General features: G+C 32.2%; 2 protein-coding genes across 2 annotated transcripts in view; one reads left to right on the forward strand and one right to left on the reverse strand.

Moving 5' to 3' along the window:
* LOC139521850 (hephaestin-like) overlaps positions 1-26,803 on the forward strand; it is a 331,235-nt gene that overhangs the window by 49,346 nt on the left and 255,086 nt on the right. The window lies entirely within an intron of this gene.
* On the reverse strand, positions 19,710-21,146 carry LOC139521369 (uncharacterized). Its single transcript, XM_071314848.1, has one exon. The coding sequence runs from the start codon at positions 21,144-21,146 to the stop codon at positions 19,710-19,712; it is 1,437 nt and encodes a 478-aa protein (XP_071170949.1).

Consider the following 26,803-nt stretch of genomic DNA (forward strand, 5'->3'; position numbering starts at 1 on the left):
GCTTTGTGATTAAAGTATAACTGAGTTTTTATGTTAGTTATTTTTGTGCCGGCTCGTTGAGTATATTGTGGAAAATTATTAATTTCAACAATATAACAAAGCTAATTAAACATGATAGTAGAATATTACATGATTAAATCTGAGATTACTATAAAACATATGTAAATTGTCGGAAAATATAAGATTTATTTGTACGAGCTTTTAGTTTAAACATATTTATTTATCGTGGATTGGGAAACAAGTTTTGCAACTTATATTAATCACTTCCCACTTTGCGGGTGCGAGTGCTGCCTTGTAGTAGCATTAGCCTGGCTCTTTTTCGAAATCTACAAGGGCGTCTTTAACGCGCAAGAGATATGGCTCTCTCTTAACACGGGTCAGCCATTTATCGTCTCCTTCCGACGGACTATCATCGTTTCCTCAAGACCATACTCGCAAATAGTATCAAGGAGAGCCGAAAATTGAGTTCCTGAAATTTTCATCCCGACGAGAATCGAACCAGAACCTTTGTGTTAGTAGTCTTTTAATAGAAATAGACCGGAACGCGAGGCTCGCCTGTTTCGTAGGGAATACTTATACATTTCATACTTTCGACAATGTACATAATTTATATTGCTTTTATCCTGCAATTTACATCCGGCACTTTAAGCCTTAGTAGTTTCCAAATCATAGCCAATGCGTTTTCAAACAAACCGACATAGTTTTTAAACGCGGACCGCGAGGAGGACCCCAAGATGAACTGTTGCGCAAAATGAAATATCAAAATTACCGCTTCGGCTCAACATCGAAGCGGGGTAATGCGGGGTTCACACATTGCCGATAATTGCTCCCGTTTGAGAACAGACAGCGAACAAATTATATTAAAAAGTCGGAGTAATATCCTCAGTTATCTGGAATGTCCTATCATTGTCTGAACGCAGTCGTTTAAGTTCGTAACAGATTCCTACGGGTCGGGAATGGTCCAGATAGTTCGGCGAAGCACCCCGACAGTTAGGTGTGTCCCGTAACATTCGGGGAAACTCAGCCGATTTTGTCTAGTCGGATTACAAGCGTTACTATGTCGTGACAGATTCTGATGTATCGGATCAAAATCCTAACAATTTTCTGTGTTTTCTAGATGGTGTCTTGTGGAACGGGAATGCTCTGGAGAGATTTTGCATTGCTGTTTTTTTTCTCCCGATTGAGCCCAGATTGCATCCAGATCTTGTCGATTGCGAACCGTCTTTGCCGAAACTGTTCCGGAACAGTCCCGTTATTAATACGAAATTCGTCATTGATACTCACATCAGAGTTCCGACAATTTCAGAATACAATACGACTGAGACCAGACAAAGCCGTTTGCAATGCGATAGAGCGGACAGTGATAGGATTACGTTCCGACAGTACCTGATCATCCCGAGTGTGTCGACAGATTCAAACGGATAAATTCCTTCATCGTCGGTTCACTGTCTGATCTCTGTCGGATTACATTCGGTAGAATCGGGAAGCAGTCGTGACAGACTCGGTCGAATTTTACCATGCAAAAGATACACATCGGATTAGAAGCGGAGTGAGAACGGGATTATCGGGACAAATTCGCTTGGAAACGGTTGAATATCGTTCCTTCCTGAACAATATCTGATTGATGTCGCGATTAAATTATTTTTTTTACAAATTTTAATTAAAGTTTGAAAACTGTTATATATAGTACAAGGTGTCCTTCTTTGTTGTTTAGCCAAACTAAAATAAGGAATTACAAATAATTTGGAGATCTTCTTCACGATCAGGAGTCATTATTTTTACCACAAATATAACAATTGGCAAAATAAAGATAAAATAATAAACGCTTTTAAAAACGTCACTCGATATACAAATGTATTTAAAACGCAGAATTGAAAAAAACTAAAAAAGATTGACATGGTTTTTAACAGCTACTTTGCGTGTAAGTTTGTATAAAATTATAATTTTATGAAGACATGTTCATCGAATAAAATTGAGAATGGAAATGGGGAATGTGTCAAAGAGACAACAACCCGACCAAATAAAAAACAACAGCAGAGGGTCACCAACAGGTCTTCAATGTAGCGAGAAATTCCCGCATGCATACATCGAAGTATGTTTTTAACATCAAAGACAGTGGTGTCAAAATGCTATAAGTTGTGACGAAATATTTTCAAAATTAATCAAGTGCAACGATAACCACATTTCCTGATTTGGTTGATATTGCAATCATCAAGTTATTATTTTTAATCAGAATTTAAACTCGAAAAGGGGAAGTAATCTATACTATTAAACGAGAAGACCTCATTTTGTGTGTCGCTTCTCTTCTTTCCACAATACATTAATAAACATGCCTCTATGTCCTATAGGTACAGTGCATAGTCGCATTTGTCATCCATTCATATGATTATTCAGATTGAGTTATTTTGGGAGAAAAACGAGAAAAAAGGTGTCATACCACCAATTAAAAGTCCCTATCTGTTCAACCAAATTTTGCAATTTTCACAGCTTTCTAAATATTTTACCTTAAGTTTAACTTCATAGAAACTAGGTATATCCTGAATTGTACAGGTGTCACCTTTCTGCATGCCAATTTTCAACATACATTCAAAATCATATAAGAAAGCAGAGAGCTTCCGAAAGGAGGTACCACTAAAAATAACCCCTGGTTTTCTGGAAATCTTAAATTAGTATACTATGGAGCGCATTAATCCTCAATTTTTAATGCAAACTCATAGACAGGTAAATTTTGGCTCAAAATGGTCTTAATATATTTCTCTTTCAACAAAACTTTCATTTCTGCAAATTTGTTAGTTAGTTTAGGTGAACAATGACATCAAATGCACTTTTTTTTGTCCGAGTAGGCCTACTTTCACATACGTTCTAAATTTGAGGGAGTAATTGGTGGTATGACACCTAAAGGCATTCGGATATTGTCCCGTCATTGGACGAAATTTTAAGTCAGATTAGACTTCCGGTTTCGTTTTTCTGTATACTTTGAACATACATATTCTACGAATAAAGTGTATTTTCAGAATTCTATCTGCTATCATTTTCAAGTTTACTATATCCACGGTCACAGAGCTCATTAAATAGAGAGGGTCTGCATACTATATCAATGACCACCATGGATCGATTAGTAAACTTCGAATTGAAAGTAAATACACTTTATTTATATAGTAAATAAATGAATGTTCATAGCGCTAAAATTATTCATGTGAAGTTTTGATACCTTTTCTGAAATTTTCCAATCATGTAATCTTTTACAAAATTCATTGACTACAAAAAAAAGAAGATGTGGTATGATTGCCATGTTGAGACAACTCTCCACAAGAGACAAAATGACACAGAAATTAACAACTATAGGTCACCGTACGGCCTTCAACAATGAGCAAAGCCCATACCGCATACTCAGCTTTTTTATAAAAAGGCCCCAAAATGACAATGTAAAGCAATTCAAACTAGAAAACTAGCGGCCTTATTTATGTACATAAAATGAACGAAAAACAAGTATGTAAAGGAGGAGGGATAAAAAAACATTTTCCTGTCCCCAATAACCTATGACGTATGATACTTTTGTTGAAATTCTCCATTCATTCAATATTTTACAAAATTCTTCCAACAACACTTTACATACTTTAAACTACGCTCTGAACCCCCGCGGGTGTGTTCTAGTTCTATTTTAAAATGCTGGTCCAACTCTGTTTCGCGTCGGACATGGTAGGCAACACCCAGACAGGAAAAAAAGAGATAATTTGTGTTCTCCCAAGTCTTCGTTCGTCCTAAAAGAAATATGTTATGGTTGTTTATTTCTGTGTCTTTTTTGTTTCTTGTTGAGAGTTGTCTCATTAGCAATCATACCACATCTTCCTATTGGTATATTGTATTCACTTGCTGAATACTAGCAAAGTTAATAGGATTGAGTCATCAGTATGATATTTTTCATAAATCATCAAATAAAATTTAAACTTGCATACATATTGTCTGATAGTACCTTTGCATTTACTATTGGTACACCGTTTGCATATCAAGAACCACAACTGATGAAAAGAGCTAATATTCTTCCTTAATATCCTAAAATATCAACAAAGAAAAGTAAACGAGACGTGTTGGCATTCCGTGCAACTCGAAAAAGATCTCATCAGCCAAACACTGATTATTTATTTGGATCATACCAGCACATGCACTACTTTGAAAACCTAGCGGATCTCTTTTGTTACCAAGAAGGAAGAAGAAATAAAGCTTAGATAGCATTGAAGTTGCTGTCTAAAAAAAGAAATGTAATACGTGAACGTCAATGAATTGTTGGTAAGATCAGAGAATTTATAAATTAATTATAAGCACGTTTTATACCCCATTATCAAGTAATAACAGACGAATGCTGATACAGATTTTAATACAATTATTATGCATTGTTCCATGAAACCGTCGTTTTATTTGAAAAGGCGCATATTTTTTAATAAAGTAATTCAAGAAATAATTTTCAAAATATAACACCAGTTTAGAGACACACAATAAAGTTCAAATTTGTTCTGCTTTCGAAAATGGAGGTTATTTTCCTGGTTTGAACGAATATTGTAAGCACTTATACTTTTGAAGTGGTTTATCAAACCATTTGTTTGTTTCCGTAATATATTATAAAAAAAGTTTGACCTGTTTGATACTAATTTACTTCCGGGTTTTGTGTTTCTAAGTTTTTAGTTTTCTTAACTGTCACACAATTGTCAGTAGACTTCTGTTTTTCTTTCTGTCGATTTTCAAATTGTTTCTATAGCCTTATCAGTGTGTCTTCTACTTATTAGTTTAAATAACTCTGATACGTAGAACAGCGTATACTACTGTTGCCTTCATTGCATTTTTTACTCTCTTTTGATTGTTTACCCAAAAGCAAAAAACCTATTTAGAAATTTATCAAATGAATGGTTTGATCATTGGCTTTCCATATTATGATGTTAAATGTTGGGGTTTTTTACATAGGAAGCACAATCCAACCAGGACGGCACTTTATCTTCAAACCAGTTTTGTAAGAACAATTTCACCTTAATATCTCATTTATATCTTCCATTTTGGTTGAATTCTTGTTTAAGTGATATTAAAATTTTAAACACTTTGTAATAAACCATTTCTTTAATTTTTTTCTTTGTATTTTCGGTTTATTGGTATAGTACTTTGATATATATTCTGCTAAATAAACCAGTGTAGTTTTTTGTCATTAAATTGTATCCTCTGCAATGCTTAAAATGGTTTATCAATCACACGCTTTCTCTCGTGTTGATTTTTATTCTTCTTTTTTTCCTTCGCAAAATGAGTTTCACTTAAAACTTACTTATTGAAACCATGAACGTATTAGATTGTCATTATAACACTTCATGTTGTATCTAAATCATATCCTAATTAGATACTAAGTTTAGAGGTATTCCAATAACAGTGTGGACAATCGTAATACTTAATCTGGTAATACGTCTGCATTATCTTACCTTTAACTTTTTTGTCATCGGCTATCGATAGCAATGATTTTATGCTCAACCAATCTATCAAAAGCATTCCAAAACAATCGAGATTTAAATAATCACTTGATACACATTTCGATACATAAGATGAAACATAACAAAAACGCTATAGTATACAATATTAAACAAAACACAAAGGTTTTTTTCTCTATTAGTTTTTCGATTTATTTGATTTAGACATAGTGAACCTTAAGTGATCCAGCAGTTTAAATGTATATAATACAGTACGACGTGATAATCTGACTCAATCAATGAGAGACTTGAGCGTGCCATAAAATGGTCTCATTAACACTCACTGTTATGAAAATGATTCTATATATTTGGACGCCTTATAGATTAACAAGAAAAATAGATTGAAACTGCGTAGAAAAAACAAATATATCATTTATTTTTCATTGGAGATTGGGAATGTATATCATTATAATATCTATAAAAAAAAAAAAAGAAGAAGATGCGGTATGATTGCAAATGAGACAACTCTACACAAGAGACCAAAAACGAAACAGAAATTAACAACTATAGGTCATCGTACGGCCGTCAACAATGAGCAAAGTCCATACCGCATAGTCAGCTATAAAAGGCCCTGAAATGACAATGTAAAACAATTCAAACGAGAAAAAAACTAGCGGCCTTATTTATGTACAAAAAATGAACGAAAAACAAATATGAAACACATAAAAAAACGACCACCACTGAATTATAGGCTCCTTACTTGGGACAGGCACATACATACATAATGTGGCGGTGTTAAACGTGTTAGCGGAATCCCAACCTTCCCCTAACCTTGGACAGTGGTATTACAGTACAAAATAAGAACCAACTATAAAAATCAGTTGAAAAAGTCTTAACTCATCAGATGGTCAAAAAAACAAGTGTACGTGGCCTGGTACTTGTACATCCCAACAACAAAAAGACACTATAGGAACAGATCTGAGAGTGCTCGCAGTTAACTGACAGCTAGTTCAAAACCACTAACAACCAATAAAAAAATGGATTTAGTGTAAAGACGTCATAAACAGTCAGAGAAAAACTTGACATTATGCAATGCCAAGATACATGTATAGACAAATTGTAGATCCATGAATGTGTTTATGTATATAACATACTAGTAATATTTAGTTTGCTTTTATTTTACTGATAACAAAATCAATATTTATACCAATAAAAACAATATTCAATGATCTTATAGCTGACTATGCGGTATGGGCTGTTCTCATTGTTGAAGGCCGTACAGTGACCTATAGTTGTTAATGTCTCTGTCATTTTGGTCTTTTGTGGATAGTTGTCTCATTGGCAATCATACCACATCTTCTTTTTTATATTTACTACACTGTTGAATTGGTAACCTTTTAGAATAAGTTTATTTAAAGGAGCGAAGTTTATAAGGGTCATTTCTAAATTTCCGGGCACGGTTAACAACATTTCCGTAAAAACGAGGATGTGCTATCCCGTTTGAAATAAGTTTTCTACAATTGCAACCAAACTTCAAAACAAAATCATTATATCAATGGAAAAATTCAGTAAAGGTTTTAAGTAATTTATGGTAACGATATCCCTGGTTTAATTATTTACCAGTAATCCATAGATTACGTTCGTTAAAATCAAAAAACGTCACAACAGACACGACCATAGCGAACGAACTGTGAAATATAAACACCGTAAGATGGTGCCAAAGGAACATCACCATCTAAAAAAGGAAAATTAACAATAGGGAACGAAAAATCGTCCCTTTTGTTGTAAATTTTAGTGTGGAGTTTCCCGTTTAAAACCGAAATATCTAAATCTAGGAAAGGACAGTTATTACCGTTTAAATTTGATTTATTTAAAGTAAGTTCCATGGGGTAAATTTCAGCAGTATATTGAGAAAATTCTTGATTATTTAACGAAAAAACATCATCAAGAAAACGGTAAGTGTTGTTGAATTTGTCAATTAAATGCAATTTCGACGGGTCTTTACTGAGTTTAGTCAAAAACTGTGATACGTAACAGTACAAAAACAAGTCTGCTTATAAAGGGGCGCAATTACTTTTCATTTTTTGTAAAGTTGAAATAGAACGAGACAACGAAATGTACACCTGTATACTACGCAAATAATAAGACTACGGAAAAAAATCAAATTAAGGATAGTTGACAATATATCATATTCATCGATATTTCTAAAGAAAGCAATTTTGTTTCTTTGACATCAAATACGGGTATTTAAATGCTTGAATTGTAAGTACTTCAGAACGTATTTTTATCAACTGTCTTTTCAGTGATGCTTAAAAACAAAATATTTGAAAAACCAAACCTTATACAAACGTTGAAGAGTTGAACTAACCAAAAATTATAGCCAAATCCGGACAAGCAAACAGAGCTTTGCCTGAGGGAGATAATTATATTCTTTAATTTTAAATGAATTTCAAAATTTTGATTTTCCATTTGATTTTGCCTTCTTACTGCTGTGGATCGAGCGCCAATGGCGTGTTGACAGAGACAGAATGAGCCGTTGGCGTAGTAAATTATAAGCTTGGTATTTTTACTATATAGTTGAATGTACTATATAAATATATGATACTTTTGTTTAATCAACTCATAAATGATTCAGGAGTATCAAACAAAACAAATTAATTAAGAAAGGATCTAAAATATTTTTGATAAGTTCGTTAGTTATAAATACATGTCAAATTTGGGCAGTACAGTATCAATTAGTCTTTACAACTTCTTAATATTATATTGAGTCCTTGTTATTTTCAAGTAGCCTAATAATAGCAAAGTCCTCGAGATCAGAGTGAAGTATTTCTTGTTAAAAATAAACTGGCATTGACACATATTGTGCCTTTGATATTGACCTAATATGATTTGACCTTTAGTCAAACATGTCTACCTTTTTTCATGTAGATATACCAACTAGAACTGTAAAGAGATAATTAAAGCTGTAAATTTCTCCTTGACTAGATCAATGGATGTTTTATCTTTAAAGCCTCTAAATAGTCGTAAGCTCCAGTTGTGCCCCCTTTATTGAAAACTTGTTCCTGTACAGTTTATAAACTCATCATAGATACCAGGACTAAATTTAGTATATACACCAGACGCGCGTTTCGTCTACAAAAGACTCATCAGTGACATTCGAATCCAAAAAAGTTTAAAATGCCAAATAAAGTATGAAGTTGAAGAGCATTGAGAACCAAAATTCTTAAAAGTTATGCCAATTTCAGCTAAGGTAATCTATGCATGAGGTAGAAAAGTCTTAGTATTTCAAAATATTCCACAATTTTGTAAACAGTAAATTTATAAATATAACCATATCAATGACAATTCATGTTGGCATATATCTTAGTTAAAATTCATCTACTTCCATATGTTATACAGATAAAAACAAATAATGGCACTTGTTATCACCTTGACGATACTTTTGCTTCAAATATTCAAATCAAACTTTGAAAATTTAATCATAGAAACTTAATTATACTTATAAATAAGGTGGTATGGGTGTCTTTCGCCATCTTGGATTGTAAAAAACAGAGAATCTAAGGTCCAGATTTTCTATCAAGTTAGCAAAAGTTGATGCAAGAATGCAGATATTTAATTTGAATTTTTATTTAAAAGAACCAATTTATAAAAATATAACTTTTAAATATTAATATTTTTACACGCGTTTATTTTTTTGGTTGTTTTTAAATGATTTTAAAATGACATTTTTCGGAGAGGTTACTCTAAAACATTGCATTTTCTGAAGGATTCTACATGATTTTTTTCTATTTTGCATTTTTGCCGAAAAAACGTACGGTGACCCTATCTTTTCTTTTGATATTCTCAAAGCATTGTCTGAAAGCTATCTTTTCCTTCTTTATTGAACAGTTCTGTCATTTTGTTTAGTTTCTAATCACAAAATGGTGTTTTTTCCTGTATAATCCATACAAAATGTGTCATTTTGTCACGTCCTGTAGCATGAGAAAATACGCGGTGACCTGTCATTTTTATTATATTTTTGAACATAGATTAATAGATACTATGTTTTGGCATGAACAAATTCTATCATTTTTATTTTAGACTCCCATACCACCTTAATACACTATTATCGGTTACAACAAATGATCCTTTTCATGATTTACTAATGCTTTTTTTTCGATTTTTGTTGGTGATTTTCTATTGGTCCCTCTTTGGGTGTGTATATTTTCCAGCTGGTTCGGTATGCCGGTGTCTGCAGTAATGCTATGTATATTCAAATGAACGCGCTGATAAATTACCAAGTCAGTGATTTCGTTACAAAAGATTATTGAACACATTTAGTCTTTACAACTTCTTATTATATATTGAATGCTTGTTATTTACAAGTAGCCTAATTAAATAGGCAACTTGAAAATAACTGCTCCAAAAAAGTTATGAGGAGGAAAGATTAAAAATGACACTCCGTACATTTGATGGACACCATCACAAATGGGTTGATGCATACGTTGTGTCTGTGTAAACTAACTATAGAAAATTTTAAAACGTCTAAGATCGAGATTTACCATTAACGTAGTCTGATCTATTAAGTACCGATCATGACCTGTTTCTGAATATAACTCTTTTGTTGAGTGTGAATTTGCATTGCTATAAGGCCTTTCGCGGTATTTTTTTTTATCCGACATTCATGTATTTTTTTCTATGATTTTTGTATTTGTAATTCTGATCGGATATTGTTAAATGTCTTAAAGTTTGTAGTTGTAATTCAACTTTTTTGTTATTTTTTATTCGTATGTAAAAGTAAAGATAATTATTCACCCAGTTTATTTCTAAGATTTTAAATTGAAGCCACGATATGTACACTAACTATTTGTTTTACACTTTGATTTAGAAAAAAAAAATGACATAGCTAGATAATACAATTAATTATGTAATTGCTAACACAAATCTTTATTAATATTCTTGTAATTATTATAAATACATCAAATGACATAGTTACTATCCTGATCTTGAACAGTATCAACATTTTTAGAAATTTACCTGTGACATCACTTTCATGGCGTTGAACCAGTTCGTGGTTCTCTAGTGCTGTTTTGTGTGCTGTCCTTGATGATTTACGGTTTCGATTTTATTCTGTGCTTAGCATGTCGAAATGTACTATTGTATTGTTTATTTGTGTATTTTTCTTTCCTGAATTTTCTTGCATTTATTTATACTATATTCTTGTCATGTAATGGTGTCATTTAAGTGTTATATATAATATTGACATAAAAGTGCGAGGTTTGGCTAACCACAACACCAGGTTTAACCTACCATTTTTTCTTAAAATGTCCTGTACCAAGTCAGGAAAATGACAGTTGTTATCTTATAGTTCGTTTGTGTGTGTGTTTCTTTGTCGTTTGTTTTTTGTTTACTTCAGTGTTTTTGTTGTTTCGTTGTTTTCCTCTTATAGTTGATGTGTTTTCCTCGGTTCTATTTTGTAACCCAGATTTATTTTAGTCCCGATTGATTTATGACTTTCGAACAGCGTTATACTACTAATTCCTTTATTTACCAACCTTTTTTTTGTTTAGAACCAGAAAGCTATCTTCAAGAATTACAAATAAAATTTTAACTATATCATGGATGGGAAACCAGAATAAGTAAACAAAAAATCTAATAAGTCCATATGAGAAACGGGGATAGTCCAATTTTAAAGTAAATTAAGGTTTGGCTAGTCATAAAATCAGGTTCAATCCAAAAATTTTATAAATGTCCAAAAACCAAGTCAGGAATATTGCAGTTGTTATCAAATAGTTCGTTTCTATGTTCTATGTTTGCGTTTGTTTTTGTTCACTTTAGTGTTTCTGTTGTTCCATTGTTTTTCTCTCATAGTTAATGTGTTTCCCTCAGTTTTAGATTGTAACCCGTCTTTGTTTTAAAATTGATTTATGTCTTATTATTCTACTTTTGCCTTTATTTATTTAGTTAAAGGTGTCATGGGTATATAAATAAAAATTGGAAAATTGCCACTTGAAAGCTTATACCTTTTAAATATTTCAAGGTGCCTAATAAAATTTGGTTTATATTAAACATGAACTAAAAAAAAAAAGTAAAATCACAAAAATACTGAACTTAGAGGAAAATCTATTTTTGAAAAGTCCATAATCAAATGGCAAAATCAAATGACAAAACACATTTGATAGTGTATCTAAATGTCTCCCAGAATTTGATAAAGTAATAAAGTCCTGGTTTTGACAACCATTTACATATTTTGATATGAGAAAATAAATGTACAGGGAAATAAGTTTTTACATTTTATAATAAACAAATAATCTTTTAAAACTGAAAAAAGTGAGATAATAATTATATCTAAATGATATTTTTCATGACACTATTTCATTACCAGAAACACAATATTATATACAGATGGAATTTTAAGGTAAACTGGATGGCTGGATTATCCAAGAAGTTGAGATTTACATTAAAAAAGAAAATTTGATCTAGATGTACAGTAAATGTTCATAGGAATAAGGGGTGTAATACCATTATTGTCTTCTCCTATTATTCTTAGTTAAATCGGCACTTTTGAAAAATTGTGCAGAATTTATCTTTGTTTCAAAGAAAGAAATACTTTACACGAGTCAAGTTTTATCCTGTCCAGTATTACAGACAAAATTCCACATATATGTTCATTGCATATATGATAATAACACTCACTTGAAGTTAACCAAAATGACACCCCTTTCTTTTCTGTTTACAATTTTTAGTAACCATGTAACCTCTAGTTTTTGAAATATTTGATTGAAACATCTAAGATATATGTTTATGAATCAAAATTCTGTTTCTACATAAAAAATGTAGGATTTTTCACACAGGCTCAAATTCAATGAAAAACTTTTCGACCCTTTTTCGTATGCAACTGGATGTGACGTACTTTGACTTGGTGGTATTACACATAAGACCAATGTGAAGCCTTGTTTTTCAATTAGTATGAAATTAAAAAAAAACGTCCATCAACAGACATAAACAGATGGCTAAGAGTTTTAGAAATAACAGAAACTCATAATATGAATAAATAGTATTTCTTTATGTTTGAACGTGCGTGGATTTTAGAAAAGATAAAACGAAGTCCTACAAAGATGCGTATCAACTACGTCGTGTTGCTGAATCATAATATGCTTTAAGTGGAGAGAGCAATGTTGTTTTCCACAATGAATTCAAATAATTGTTACGATGTTTTGGCGATGAATGAGGTTGATATCGAGAAAGCTGCTTTTAGAGCACTGTTTTGACAATATGAATATCTTCGAATGTCGTTCGGATTATGTAATGCGACTACAACTTTCCAGCGCTTGGTGCAGAATAAGTTTCCAGACGAGATTTTAACGGGTTTTTTTCAGTCCTCCAAAATGACATAATTATATACTCCGAAATTACAGAAGACCGTTTGACACATTTAGATGTTGTTTTGTTTGTCTTCTCGACGTCTTTCGTGTCTTTGCTATTGTGTTGGTCACTATTTGACTTATGAGTTTTAAACAAAATTTCATAATGAAATTTCACCTATATAAGTAAAACGAAATGATGGCTGACTTTAAATAAAAACATTTTTTAAATAAATAGATCGTGAATAAACAGTATTTAAGTACCTTGTTATTATTTTCTGATAAAATATTGAAAGATGTATACCTAGAAAAAATGACATAAAACAGGTAACCTTTTTGGTAACAATTGAATTCTATCCAATTTGATAAAGCATAAAACAATTATTATCTATAATAGCTGGTAATGAAGTAAAGAAAACACCCGAAAGAAAAAAAAACAACTAAAAAGCCATAACTTCAAATCAACACGCATTTTTTAGTGTAAAAAAGAAACTTTATACATCAAAACATGTATTGAATAACATTAATTTTTGGGCCAATAGTGTAATACTAGTTTACAGCTACTGATTTTTACAGAATTTTTAATATAGCCGTTTATTTTTAGTTTGAACTATTTTATAGTTGTCAATATGTTGTGTTCTTTTGTAGCTTGCTATGCGAGATCGGTCTTGCTCTTTGATGACGATCTTTGATGTAGAAAGATATATTTTTAATATTTCTTTCGTCGAGTTAAATAAAAAGGGAGAAGAGTTTTCTTTTAATTAGTATTTCGTAATTTAAAATTATCGGCAATTCTTATAATTGATTATGCGATTAGAAGTCGTGACGAGATTACTAGGTGTAACGAGAACAACCTAACCAATCTATATTTCCGTGAATTTTGTTATCAGTTAGTTTCTCAGAAACCGCCAAAGATTACTTAATACAGGAAGTGGTTAATGAAAGATAAGGTATGTGGATAAGTTGATTTATGTGAGTTTTTATCTATTTTATAGATATTCCCAACTAGTTTTATCTTGTATTTTGATGATAGACACTTTTATGTGTGTCGTGTCTATATTGTCAACGCAGAATACGTACGTGAAACCAGAAACAACAATTCGAGCCGAAGCAAACATTGAAACTAAATGTAGATAAAGTTTTAGAATTTATCAAATTCATTTATGGTTAAAGGCTTTGTTTTTAAGTGTTAGATTATTTTTCGCTTCATCGACTTTGCTGAGGGGAAACTATTTGGTATTCGGAGTATAAAGGAGGTACAAGAGGTGATTTTCTGTAACTGAAGCATATCTATTTTCATTTGTTGATGTGCATATTTAATTGTTTTCCACGGACTATATTTTCAAGTTTGTACACACCGATTACATGCATTTCGTTTACTTCTCATTTCTACCCGCATTTGAGCAGCAATAATGTTTATAATCAGTTCTTACAAGCTTGGATATTCATTTCAGTATCCTTTTCCTTCATAATTTCACGTGGTAGTTCCCTTGTTGTGTCTCATTTTTGGTATTTTATAATTAGCCTTAAGTATTAAAAGGTCCATTGTTGTACAATATTTATTGAGTCTAATGATTAATTTATTTTCGGGATCAGCTTCAATTTTCATTGACAATTATTGTTACTATTTAATGGTATTGTGCTCATTTGTAATTGTTCAAGTTTGTAAATGAAGTATTCATTTGTAAATCCTTGACATTATACACATTGTGTGTGATTTAAATGCTACACTATAATACATTAAAATATAAAGTTTCATATTTGGGAGGGTCTGCATCGGGTTTAAAGAATACCGAATTATGGAACAAAAATAGAATTCGAAAAAAACAGATCCAAAATATAAACAAGAGAAAATGATGAGGTTCAAAAATTTAAAGAGTAATGGATAAAAATTATGCAATAGAAAAAAAATGACATACATATTGAAGTAACCCACCCAAACTCATGTATTTATCCTAATTTTCTTATTTTTTTAGATCTGACATTGCCTTCCTTATAATCTTTGAATAAATATTTGAACGTTCAGCAGTCGATTCATCAAACGCCTGGTTTTAACTTTTAGCTACTTCTGATCATACAAGAATGGTAGGTATTTTACTTTACTATACTTATATTTTATTTATAAGGTTCTTACATTGTTAAATCACATATCAATCACTCTGTATGTCTCTCTAGCTTTCCAACTGTCTGTTCCTCGGCACTTATGTATTGCAAGCTAAGTCAAGATTGTATACACTGCTTAATAACCTTTTTGCAGGGTTAACAATTATACAAGACATATTCCCACAGCACAATTTGGAAAAAAAATATTCTCTTGTGCTTAATTTTCCATAGATATTGACAAAGATGTTAATACATCATATTATTCAAAAAGTATTGTGAACACATTTTATTTGTAGTGAAGGTTTGGCCGTAAAAAACTTAGTAATTGATAATTATTTTTGCCAGTAAGTTTATCTCATATGGTAAGGCAGGATTGTATAAGGAGTAAATCAACTTTAATAGTAATCCACCAAAACATACTACATCATATTCGAATTCATGCTTAAAATGAAAGAAAAAAATAATCTTTTAAATTTGACAGGAAATTTTCTCTGAAATTCGTTCGAATATATCTATGGTGGTTCAAACCACCAGTCTATTTTTATTTTACTGTTCCTATAACATATTTTGAAAACTCGAGATGACATTGTTACTATAGCTTGGAATAATAATAAAATTTTAATCGGGTAAAGGAAATACTAGTATGTGCAGTTACAAAATAAGATATGGATGACACGCTTACTGCTTAACAGCTGGTGATAGTTGACTTGTTTTCTTATACGCAATAATATTTCATGTGACATCCCATTGCAAAAGATGTATAAGTCACAAAGTGCGTTCACATTTATATTTTACGACCATGCAATGATGCAAAATATTGCGAAATCAACTAGAAGAAAGTTGAAAATGCCTTAATTGAGTATGGGAGGAATTGTTCATACAACCATCAGAACACATATTCTTCTGACTCTGGACATAAATAATGTATGATATATTGCTTTCTTAAAAAAATATATAAATGGATGGAACCGTCTATGTTCGGACTGTTCCGTAGTTGTTGATTACCTGTACACATCAATAAAATACTGAGTTGTTGGTAAAGTTACTGAACTGTAAGTGAATTGTCTGAGCAGCATTGAATTTGCCGTAGTGGATAAGTGAAAATTGACAAAAGGAATTGAACATTCAATATTAAAATTACTGTTTCACTTTAGAATTCATTTACAAGTGAAAGTTTTCGAGAGGAATTTTCTAACGATTGTTCTAGAACAGTGCTCTTGACAGTTCATAGCAAATAATTTTAAAGAGAGGTTAGAATGGATTTAAATTCACATTGTAAGGAATAAAAGCTATTTTAATGAATTTACTTGACTAGTGAAAAATGCGATCCTTGCGCTTGAGTAATCAAATGAACTCTATATTGTTTGATACCATCGACAAAAAAATGAGAATCAGATAAGTATTGCCATCCCTCGCTTAAACACTGAAATATAAACAAATTATGTGTGGTTTGCACACTGTCATAAGTGGAGTGGGATTCTGTGAAACAACTTCCATATATATATATAAAAATAATTGCCGAAATACTTGTAGACTTTGCTATCACCTCTTTACTGTAAAATCTTCATTTAACGTGTCATTCTATATAACTGTGTTCCCACTCAATCGATTCATTATTCGAAAATGTATGAAACTTATATATTTGGGTTCAAGTTTCTGAAATAATAGACTGCCTAATAGAACTCTAGTTAATATAACGTTATTTTGCAATATAATGCAGTGCATATATCTAAATATCATTACGGGAGAAATATAATCAACAAATCAATTATCAGATTGCAAACAAAACCAGAGGGAATCTTATAAACTCCAAAAGGAGTAAGACTGTTTTTTTCGGTCATACAACTCTTCTCAGAACATTAAGTACAATTAAAATTCCGGACAATGTTCTTATCTAGGCAAATAAAAAAGGCGATTTTGAACAGAGCTTCGCCATTAGAACATTTCTGCGTTCAGCTACGACAATGATATCAAATAAGAGTAAAACATATCATGATGGCGTCCGTAATTCAAAAGATTACTTTATAGCTTCTGTTCCTCCATTACAGCATTTACTATAACAAGGAACTTTAAATATTGAATTTTGGATGTATAAATACTTGATTCACTTGAAGGAACACTAGCTACAAGATTTAGGAAAAATCTAAAATATTATTGGTATTTTTTAATCATTAATGAAAATAAAATAGTGAAATACTAATTCGCTTTGATGTATGGTTCAATTTTGTCAAAATAAATAAAAAAAAATAGATGATCAACTCTTGTAAGTGAATAATTCGACATCATTGAACGTATTCATATGAACTTCAATTTCACTCCTTAGCTAAAGATGAATAACGCATAGTTGTGCGTGTCATGTTATCAAAAGCAAACAAATATCAACATTAAACGTGAAACAAAGGTAAATCATTTGACTGACTGATTCGATCCACAAAAATTAATCTTATACAGGTAAAAACAACGATTAAAATATAGTTTTAAACTATAATACGACATTAAACAGACCTAGAACAATCCTCACATTTTGCTATCATCTTTTTTATCTATATTTATCATTTTATGTTTATATCTCTTATATGGCCATCAGAGGTCTTTTGAGGTCAACTCGATAGTTACTTAGATTGAATCTAGACTAATATAGACACGAAACAAAGTAACATAATATTGAGCCGATGCCCTGTAAATTGTTTGTTTTAGACGTTTTATAATTTGGATAAATGTTTTACATGTATGGTTATGAATTAAATATAGGAATTTGATTCAAATCGGTGAACATGAATTTGACAGCCAGTGCCACTTTAAGTCTTCATAATTTTGAAAGGCATGACTTCACTTGTAACATTAATACAGACAACACAAGAAAACACTAACAATACCAAACACTTAAAACAACCGAAGAACAACACAAACCCAACCAAAAATAAAAACAAAAATTTAGGCGAGGGCCTGTGTAGCAGTTCATTATTCTACAAATAGAGGCACAAGTTGAAAAGAAGGGAGATTACTTAAGGTAATCTGTTTCTGGGGTTAAACAATATTTTCAAAATCTGGTAGACAGTTGATTTATAAATAAGACTATATCAATAATAAGTCATGTCTACACAGAACAACTGGATTTGCGAATTTATAACACTTTATTACATCTTTGGAAATGTTACTTTAAATTATGTTTTAGTTTCTTAGTTAAAATAATTTTGTTGTTGAATGGAGACTAATGAATTCGTAGTAAAGGTGAATTCTTTTCTGGTCTCATCTAAAAAAAACATTCAACTAATATGTATGTAAAATGAATAAAAAAGATAAATCTGACAGCAGAACATATTACAAAATCCCTTGATAATTGATACTGGTTGGATCCAAACATTTTATATTGGCTTTTTGGTGGTTCAGTTTACAAAAATGTGGTTTGAAGACAAATACAGCCACTGCACTTTATAAAAAAAGAAACAGAAAATTAATGTGTCAACAAGTACGCCTGAAATTATTTTAGGTATTCGTACTGATAAGGTCACAGTGATGCAAAGAAAATTTTGATAAAGGTTCATGAGAGTCTCTATTTTTATAACCAGTCATTAGGCAATGAAATGCATGAAAGCCAATGCTATCTTAAGTTTCCTGTTCCTGTTCATCTACTACATATTATTCTACCTATTCATAGTTTTAGTCTCATTTTTATATCGTTGGAATTGATTCCCAGTTTACCTTCTAGGGTTTTACTTCTTACCAGTTTATTGTGACGTTCATACTTAATTGTTTTAATGTTAAACATAAATATTCAATGTATTTTTTCATGTCTCATAAATGTTTTGTATTCTTTCAGATTAAATCGCCAACTAATATGAGAGAAAAGTTCCTGGAGAGGGTTTATAAAGAAAGTGTATATTTCAGCTCGACCCCGAGGAGGTTAAAGATATAGAAAATAAAACATTTCAAATCCTACGTGATATTCTAGACAATGTTGGCAGAGCAAACCCTGCTTTTAAAATAGGGGAAATTATTAAATCTGGGAGTTTTTATGAAGGTACCAAAGTCGGGCCTCCAGATGAGTTTGATTTTATGATTATCTTTGAAAATCTGTCAAGGAATGAAACCATAGAATTACAAAAGGGATGTACACCGTGCTTTCAAAAGATCAAAATTGTCGATGCTGGTGTAAAGACCATCTTTAATAAATAGCTAACACATAACAAGGAATTTATCGGGGAAACATCGAAGATCGTATATGACTTTTGGAAACAGCTTTTGTCCGTATTAAAAATGAAACCATTTTCAATCGAAACAAGAAAAGGGAAGATAACAGCCATTCCTCAACACAAGCAAAGTTACTTTTAAAGTATGTCGGTTCGTGCATGTTATCACCTTCGGACACATCACCTGGTCTCGTGCCAAAGGATTCAATAGAAATTGGAATCGATTTAATGCCAGCTTTTAAACACCCAAACGTGACAACTGTCATATCATATTCTGGGGTTTCTAAACAATTTCAAGGCGATTTTCAAGAAACTGGATGCCATATCATTGCCAAATCCTGTCATAATTATCATTACCCAGACCCACCATGTTGGTTTATAAACAAACAAACAAACAAACAAATAATTTATTAGAGTCTCACCTCTTTAAAACATTTGATATACAACACAATATAATATTAACAATTTATAAAAAAAGAGCCACTCTAAAAAGAGTTATGAGAGACTGTAAAAACACAGATTAAAATACATTTATATTACATCTATTACATATATCAATATATCTTAGCATAAAACACCATACTATTAAAAACACTTATACAAAAGAAAACAAACAACATTATAGAAACTTATTACGAGTATAAAATACACTTTCTCTTAAAAAGTACTTCATGGCAGATTTTGGCTGTAAAATAACAAACTCTATCATCATGAAACATAAATAAAAACTTTTCTTCATTACTTAAATTACTAAAACTACTTTCTATATTACATACACTGTTAAAAAATATCGTTCGCAGATCTGCATATTCTGGGCATTCTAATAAAACATGTTTTTCATCTTCAATTATATTCAAATCATTTTTTCTACAATTAAAACAGAACCTTTCATTTACATCTATACCTTCATATCTGCCAGTTTCAATTTTAATCGGAGCAACACCTGCTCTAAATTTAGCATATGCACTTCTAAATTTACCGGGCATAGTAATACTTAAATATTTTTCTGTACAATAATTTGATTTAAATAACCTGTAAGTACGCAATTTACTGCTTTCATTAGCTAGTAAATTTAAATGCCAATTATTTTGGTACATAATACATAGATTGTTTTCAATATCTTTAATAACAGACTTGCTCAAAATACATTCAATATTACAATACTGATTAAGATCAAGTTCTTTAAACTTTGTATTCACTCTACAGTTCCAATTTTTTACTTTATTAAAACTGATATTATTACTCCAAAGAAAAATTTTCTTATTAAGTCTACTATTAGACATCTTATTAAATCGTGACCATGTCCTAAATATGGAAGACCATTGTTTAACAATACATGGTTTCCATCCCATATCTTCATAAAGTGCTAAGTTAGGGGTATATCTACCCACTCCCATAAAAAATCTCATAGCCTTATGTTTTACAGCGTTTATACATGAAAATTCTTTAGTACCCCAAATAGAGGCACTATAGTCAATCACTGACCATACAATTGAATTGAACAATTTTGTAAATACATCATATTGAAAACCACCATGAGCTTTACATTTTGCTATTAGTAACCCTAATGCCCTACTGGCAGATTTGGCAACTGTTTTTGCCATTTCCTCATAACTCAAATGTTCGGTTAATAATAAACCTAAATATGTATAATTTGATACTTTATCAACACATTTTCCATTAAAAACAAAAGGAAAATTAGTACATGGCACAGAAGGTGTTCTAAAATGTATAACTTTTGATTTTTCTAGATTAACCTTTATCATGTTTCTATCACACCAACATTCTAAAGTATTCAAAATGATTTGTAATTCACTTTCACTTTTTGTTAAGAAAACTACATCGTCTGCATATAACATTATACACACTTTTTCTTCACCTATGCTAATACCAACATTTAACTTTTTAACTTCATCAATTAAATCATTAATGAAAAAATTAAACAATAATGGTGAAATTATACACCCTTGTTTCAAACCAGTATTAACAGGGAACCAGTCAGATAAAAGACCATTCAACTTAATACAAGACTGAACATTATTATACAAAGATCTTAATGCCTTTATCATTTTAGAACTAACACCAAGTAACTCTAATTTATTAAATAACAATGCTCTATTTATAGTATCGTATGCCTTTTTAAAGTCAATAAGCATATGTAGACTGTTTACGTAGTTTTCTGGACTCTATTATACTAGTTATAGACAAAAGGTGATCAATGGTGTTACGATCTTTTCGGAAACCATTCGGCTCATCATGGATACTATCCGATGCATCAAACTTTTCCCGCAACCGACAGTCAAGAACACCACAGTACAACTTGTAAGTAGCTGGAGCTAAAGTTATTCCACGATATGAAAGAGGATCTCTGGGGTCAGACGACGAACATTTCGGTACTGGTACAATTACACCTTTGGCCCATAGAACAGGGACCTTACCCGTATTGTAACACACATTAAACAAACGAACTAAAAATGTTAAAGCAGTTTGGTTTTTCAACACTTCTACTGGTATCTCATCAAGACCGGGCGCCTTCCCATTTTTAGCCTTTTTTATTACTTTAAATATTTCCTCACTTGTAATTTCACAATCCAATAAATAATCACATTCATCTTGATCTTTAGAGTCGATATTTTCAGAAGGCTGTATACAATTTTCTACATTTAACATTGAAGAAAAATCATTTTTCCATTTATTCAAAACTAAAATTGGATCTGTTGATACCGAACCATCTTCTAAATTTATTTCCATCGTTATGTTACGTTGCCTTTCTGCACCAATGCCTATCTTTCCAATTTTTCGCCAAAATTCTTTCGGATTATCACATGAACTGGTAAAATCATCCTGCATTTTATACCAATAACGACGCTTTGCCTGTTGTACATTTTTGTCAAATATTTTCCTGTTTTGACAATATAAATGGCGCAACTGTTTTTTTAGAATGACAACTTTTGGTTTTAAGATACATAGTTTCCGATTTGCACACCTCGTTCCAAAGGTCTGTTAATTCTGTACTCCACCAAGGTTTCTTGATTCTCCGATGCTTATTACTGGAACCGTTGCTAATTTGAATGATCTTATTAGGGATTTTTTCCGACATTTCCGACTTGATACTATTAATAAAGCTTTCATATGTTTTGTCAATATCACACTGATTAGCTTCAGACTCTTCTAAAATACATAGTATACGATCAATATCCGATATAAACGATTCACTATTTAACCAGTCCTCGGGTATTTTCCCAAGGTCATATTTGGTTTTAAAGCTAGCAGCATTGGCTTTTGGCTCTGTGTTTTCATCAACAGGAAAGTTCAAGTGCATTGACCAACTAAGTAAAGAATGGTCTGGCATACACCGTGTCGGGTCTACAATACCGATAATGCCCATATCATCAATAAGCGCAGAAACGCGCCTGACTTCAAACCTATCAAAGGATTTCAACATTTCGTATGGTACTATACAATAGTCAACAACACTTAATCCTCTTGTCGATACATAAGTATAGTCATTGTGACTATTATTCCTACCGTTCAACATACAACAGTTAATGTCCGCTAAAAATTCACAGAAAATGCTGCCGTATTTATTAGTTTTATAATCAACTACTTGTCTCTCTGGCAAGGTATCTATACCTTCAACAAAGTCATTTAAATCACCACATCTTGAATTAAAATCTCCACATAAATAAAACTGATTACCCTTTGGAATCGTATACATTTGTGACATTAGCGATTCTAAAAATTCATGTACATTCACGGCACGCGTTGAATTTTCTGGTGGCAAATACACTACACAGGCATAGAAAATATTGTCCAAATTCAACTTATCCTCGAACTTTAGCCAACATATACCGTCTATTGAGTCTTCCACAACTATAACGTTAAAAAGCTCCATCAGGTCATTTCGAACCAAAAATCCTACTCCACCAGAGCCAGCCTTTGCGCGTATATGAATGCCTATTCGGTTATGACCAAACCACGTATATCCATCAACACTAATTGTATTGTTCTTAACCAGATGTGTTTCTTCGATATCCAGTATATGCAGCTCTTTATTATTCAAACATGCACATAAAAGTTTAAATTTATCACTGTTCCTGTCACAATTCCATCCGTTCACATTCCAAAATCCGCATGTAACCTATTGGAATTTTTTACCACGCCCTCTTCCGCGTCCACCTCCTCTAATATTTCCACGATTGCTGTATCCTTGTCGTTGGCCGTTGTTTCCTTCATTCTGATGTACATTTCGTCCATTGACGGATTCGTTCTGTTTGCCTTCTCCGCTCTTACCACTTGCCACTGACGATTGGTTGTTATGATGTACCTTCACAATTCGGCCACCGTTCATAGTAAAGGCCTGATTTTCTTGTTTAAACGCTCTTATCAGAGTGCGGAAGTTTGCTTCATTTCTCCTCTCAGAGTATGACATATCATTCTCGATGTACACATCCTTGAATTTATGTACGTTCTTCAAATTACGCTTTGCTTTCATAAGCTCCCTTTTTTGGTCACTGTTGCTTACAGCTGCAACAATTACACCCGGCTTACTATTGTGACTTTTCTTTCTGGAAACACTTTCAATAAAAACATCCTTAAGATTTAAACCATCCCGTACTAACGAAATAACAGTTTTTTTCAAAATACTTGTATTTATAACACTTGCTGCTATTGAGTTAAAAACAATGCAAAACATGGATGAAATACACAAGAAAGCTTACAAAGTTCTTAAATCGTTGGTGATTGGGGAAATAAATTACCCTGGAAAGTGTATCAATTTATCATCCTTCATGCTAAAAACTGCCTTAATGTTTCATGTTCATGGAGACATACAATGCTCTAGTTTACATTTGGCGATTGCATTGAAAACATTCTCAGTAATCTCGGAAGTAATTTTTTCAACTTAAGGCTGCCTTGTTTTTTTGCCCGATATATGGATATATGGGGAATTCTTTTTGAAACTCCTGGTTTTAATTGGGAATTTGATCGTCAACTTACTGAAATAGGGGACAAGATTGGAGGCGGGGATGTCTTATTTGCCTTATTATGGATTTATTTCTGGTATAATTCAACTGAAGCCGCAAAATCTGTATTGGCAGAGGAGTCTTGTGTAAACGAGCATTATTCAAAAATCACACACAGATTTGAACTTTTCAAGGCTTCTGTGCGTTTTTTCTAAGGGGAATACTATAGTTCAGCCAAGGTGAGGAAGGTTCAGCTGAACAGGGGTATAAGAATTCATAGCATGACATCTGCTGAAGTAAATATAGGAGAGGGATTTCCATTTTATATGCAGAAGCTGAAAGAAGAATATGTCACGATTCGAATGAAGATATAATATAATGTGCCAAAAACAAATTCAAGGACTGTTGTGTGCGTTTTATTGAACTAGTTTTCAAAATGTCGTTTTTGCAGTGCCCTATAATACCAAACTTACTTTATCATGCCTGTATGGGTTCTTTCGTTTATTTGTACCATATCCCTTTAAAGTTATGTTGTCGTTTTAGCGATATTTTAAACATTGCAATATAAATACAGGCAACAGTAGTATACTGCTGTTCGAAATTCATAAATCGATTGAGAAAAAAACCAAAGCCGGGTAACAAACTAAAACAGAGGGAAACACATTAAATATGAGTAAACTCTGACATACCAGAAACAGAACATTAAAATGTAACACGCACAGAAACGAACTATAATATAACAATGGCCATTTTTCTGACTTGGTACAGGTCATTTTAAGAAAAACAAGAATGTGTCCAAAGTACACGGATGCCCCACTCGCATTATCCTTTTCCATGTTTAATGGACCGTGAAATTGGGTAAAAAAACTAATTTGGATTTGAAATTATCATATCATAAAAGAGGGACGAAAGATACCAAAGGGACAGTCAAACTCATAAATCTATAACAAACTGACAACGCCATGGCTAAAAATGAAAAAGACAAACAAACAACAGCACACATGACACAACATAGAAAACTAAAGAATAAACAACACGAACCCCACCAAAAAACTAGGGGTGCTCCGGAGGGGTAAGCAGATCCTGCTCTACATGTGGCACCCGTCGTGTTGCTTATGTGATAACAAATCCGGTAAATAGTCTAATTCGGTAGGTCACATTCATGAAAGGGAAGGGGATTGTAGTTACGACGTAAGGAACATATCCGATATCATTTGTGAAACGGTTCTCCATAACGTCAACCAACTCGTGATGGCGTCCGTAAAATTTACGAAGAGATGATTTCAACTTCACCATTTGGAACACTGGCTTTAATAGCTTCCTTGTGAGCAGCAACCCTCTATCAAGAAACTCATAATAGGAAATGCAAGCACGGGAATATCGTATCAATTGGGAGATATATACCCCGTACGCAGGTGCTGCTGGGATGTTGCTACTTAGAAATGGAAAGTTCACAATTGGAAAGCTGAAATCATCTCTTTTGTCGTTTTGTTTCAAGTTTTGTTTTCAACCGACCCTCATTGTCAATTTCTAGATGTAAGTCAAGATATGAGGCCGACTTAACTGTATCTGTAGTATCCTTTATCTCTAGCTTGATGGGATATATGCGTTCCACATAGTCACCGAATTTTGAATTATTTAGTGAAAGAACAGGTACATGTGTACTAAGTTTCGCGTTGATTGGACCTCTGCTTCATCAAAAACTACCTTGACCAAAAACGTTAACCTGAAGCAGGACAGACGGACGAACGAAAGGACGCGCAGACCAGAAAACGTAATGCCCCTCTTCTATCGTAGGTTGGGCATAAACAATGGTTGGTTGGACCTGTTTTTGTGGCTAGCCAAACCTCCCGCTTTTATGGCAATGTTAAATATAACATTAAAATGACAATATTACAAGACAGGTCTACAATACAAATAAATTGGAAAACATATAGGACAGCGAAATAAAAGAATAAAAGCTAACAAAAGGTACCAGGTTTAAAATTTAATAAGCCAGATGCGCGTTTCGTCCACACAAGACTGACCAGTGACGCTCAGATCAAAAAAGTTCGAAACCGAAATAAATATAATCGGGAGTTTTGGCTAGACATAAAACCACGTTCAAAATACCATTTGTCTTTAAATGTCCCGTACCAAGTCATGAAAAGGGCAGTTGTTATCATGTAGTCCGTTTATATGTATATTGGCGTTTATTTTTGTAGCAGTCAGTGTTTCTGTAGTTCCATTGTTTTTCTCTTATAGTTGATTTGTTTCCTTCGGTTTTGGTTTTTGACCCGGATTCATTTTCGCTTAATCGATTTATGACTATTGAACAGCGGTACACTTCTGTTGCCTTTATTTCTGTATATATTCTTGCTTTTATGCTTCTTTTTTATAACTTTTTTTATACTTGTCATAAGCCTCTTATTTTTTAGGCTACCACTCCTGCTATGTATGTTATAAGAAGGTTTGGATGGGATTTGACGAATATATGTAGATAGCATTTGGCCAAATATACAGAAAAAACATAAATGTGAAACATTAAAAAAGAAATTGAAAATAATGACTTGAAAACTTGAGGAATACAGAAATGACAAACCTGGCATCAAGACATTTAATAAAAGTTTCGATGATTTTCTTAATTTGTTATCCTCCTAAATATTTTTTTAAAATTATTTATGTAGATATTTGATAATTTTTTAAGTGCTTTTGGACCTATTTTAATATTTTATATTTTGTCTATCGTATTTGAAAATTATCTTTTGTGTCAAGCTTGTGTT

Source organism: Mytilus edulis, chromosome 4 (genome assembly GCF_963676685.1).
Source record: "Mytilus edulis chromosome 4, xbMytEdul2.2, whole genome shotgun sequence".
Classification (NCBI taxonomy): domain Eukaryota; kingdom Metazoa; phylum Mollusca; class Bivalvia; order Mytilida; family Mytilidae; genus Mytilus; species Mytilus edulis.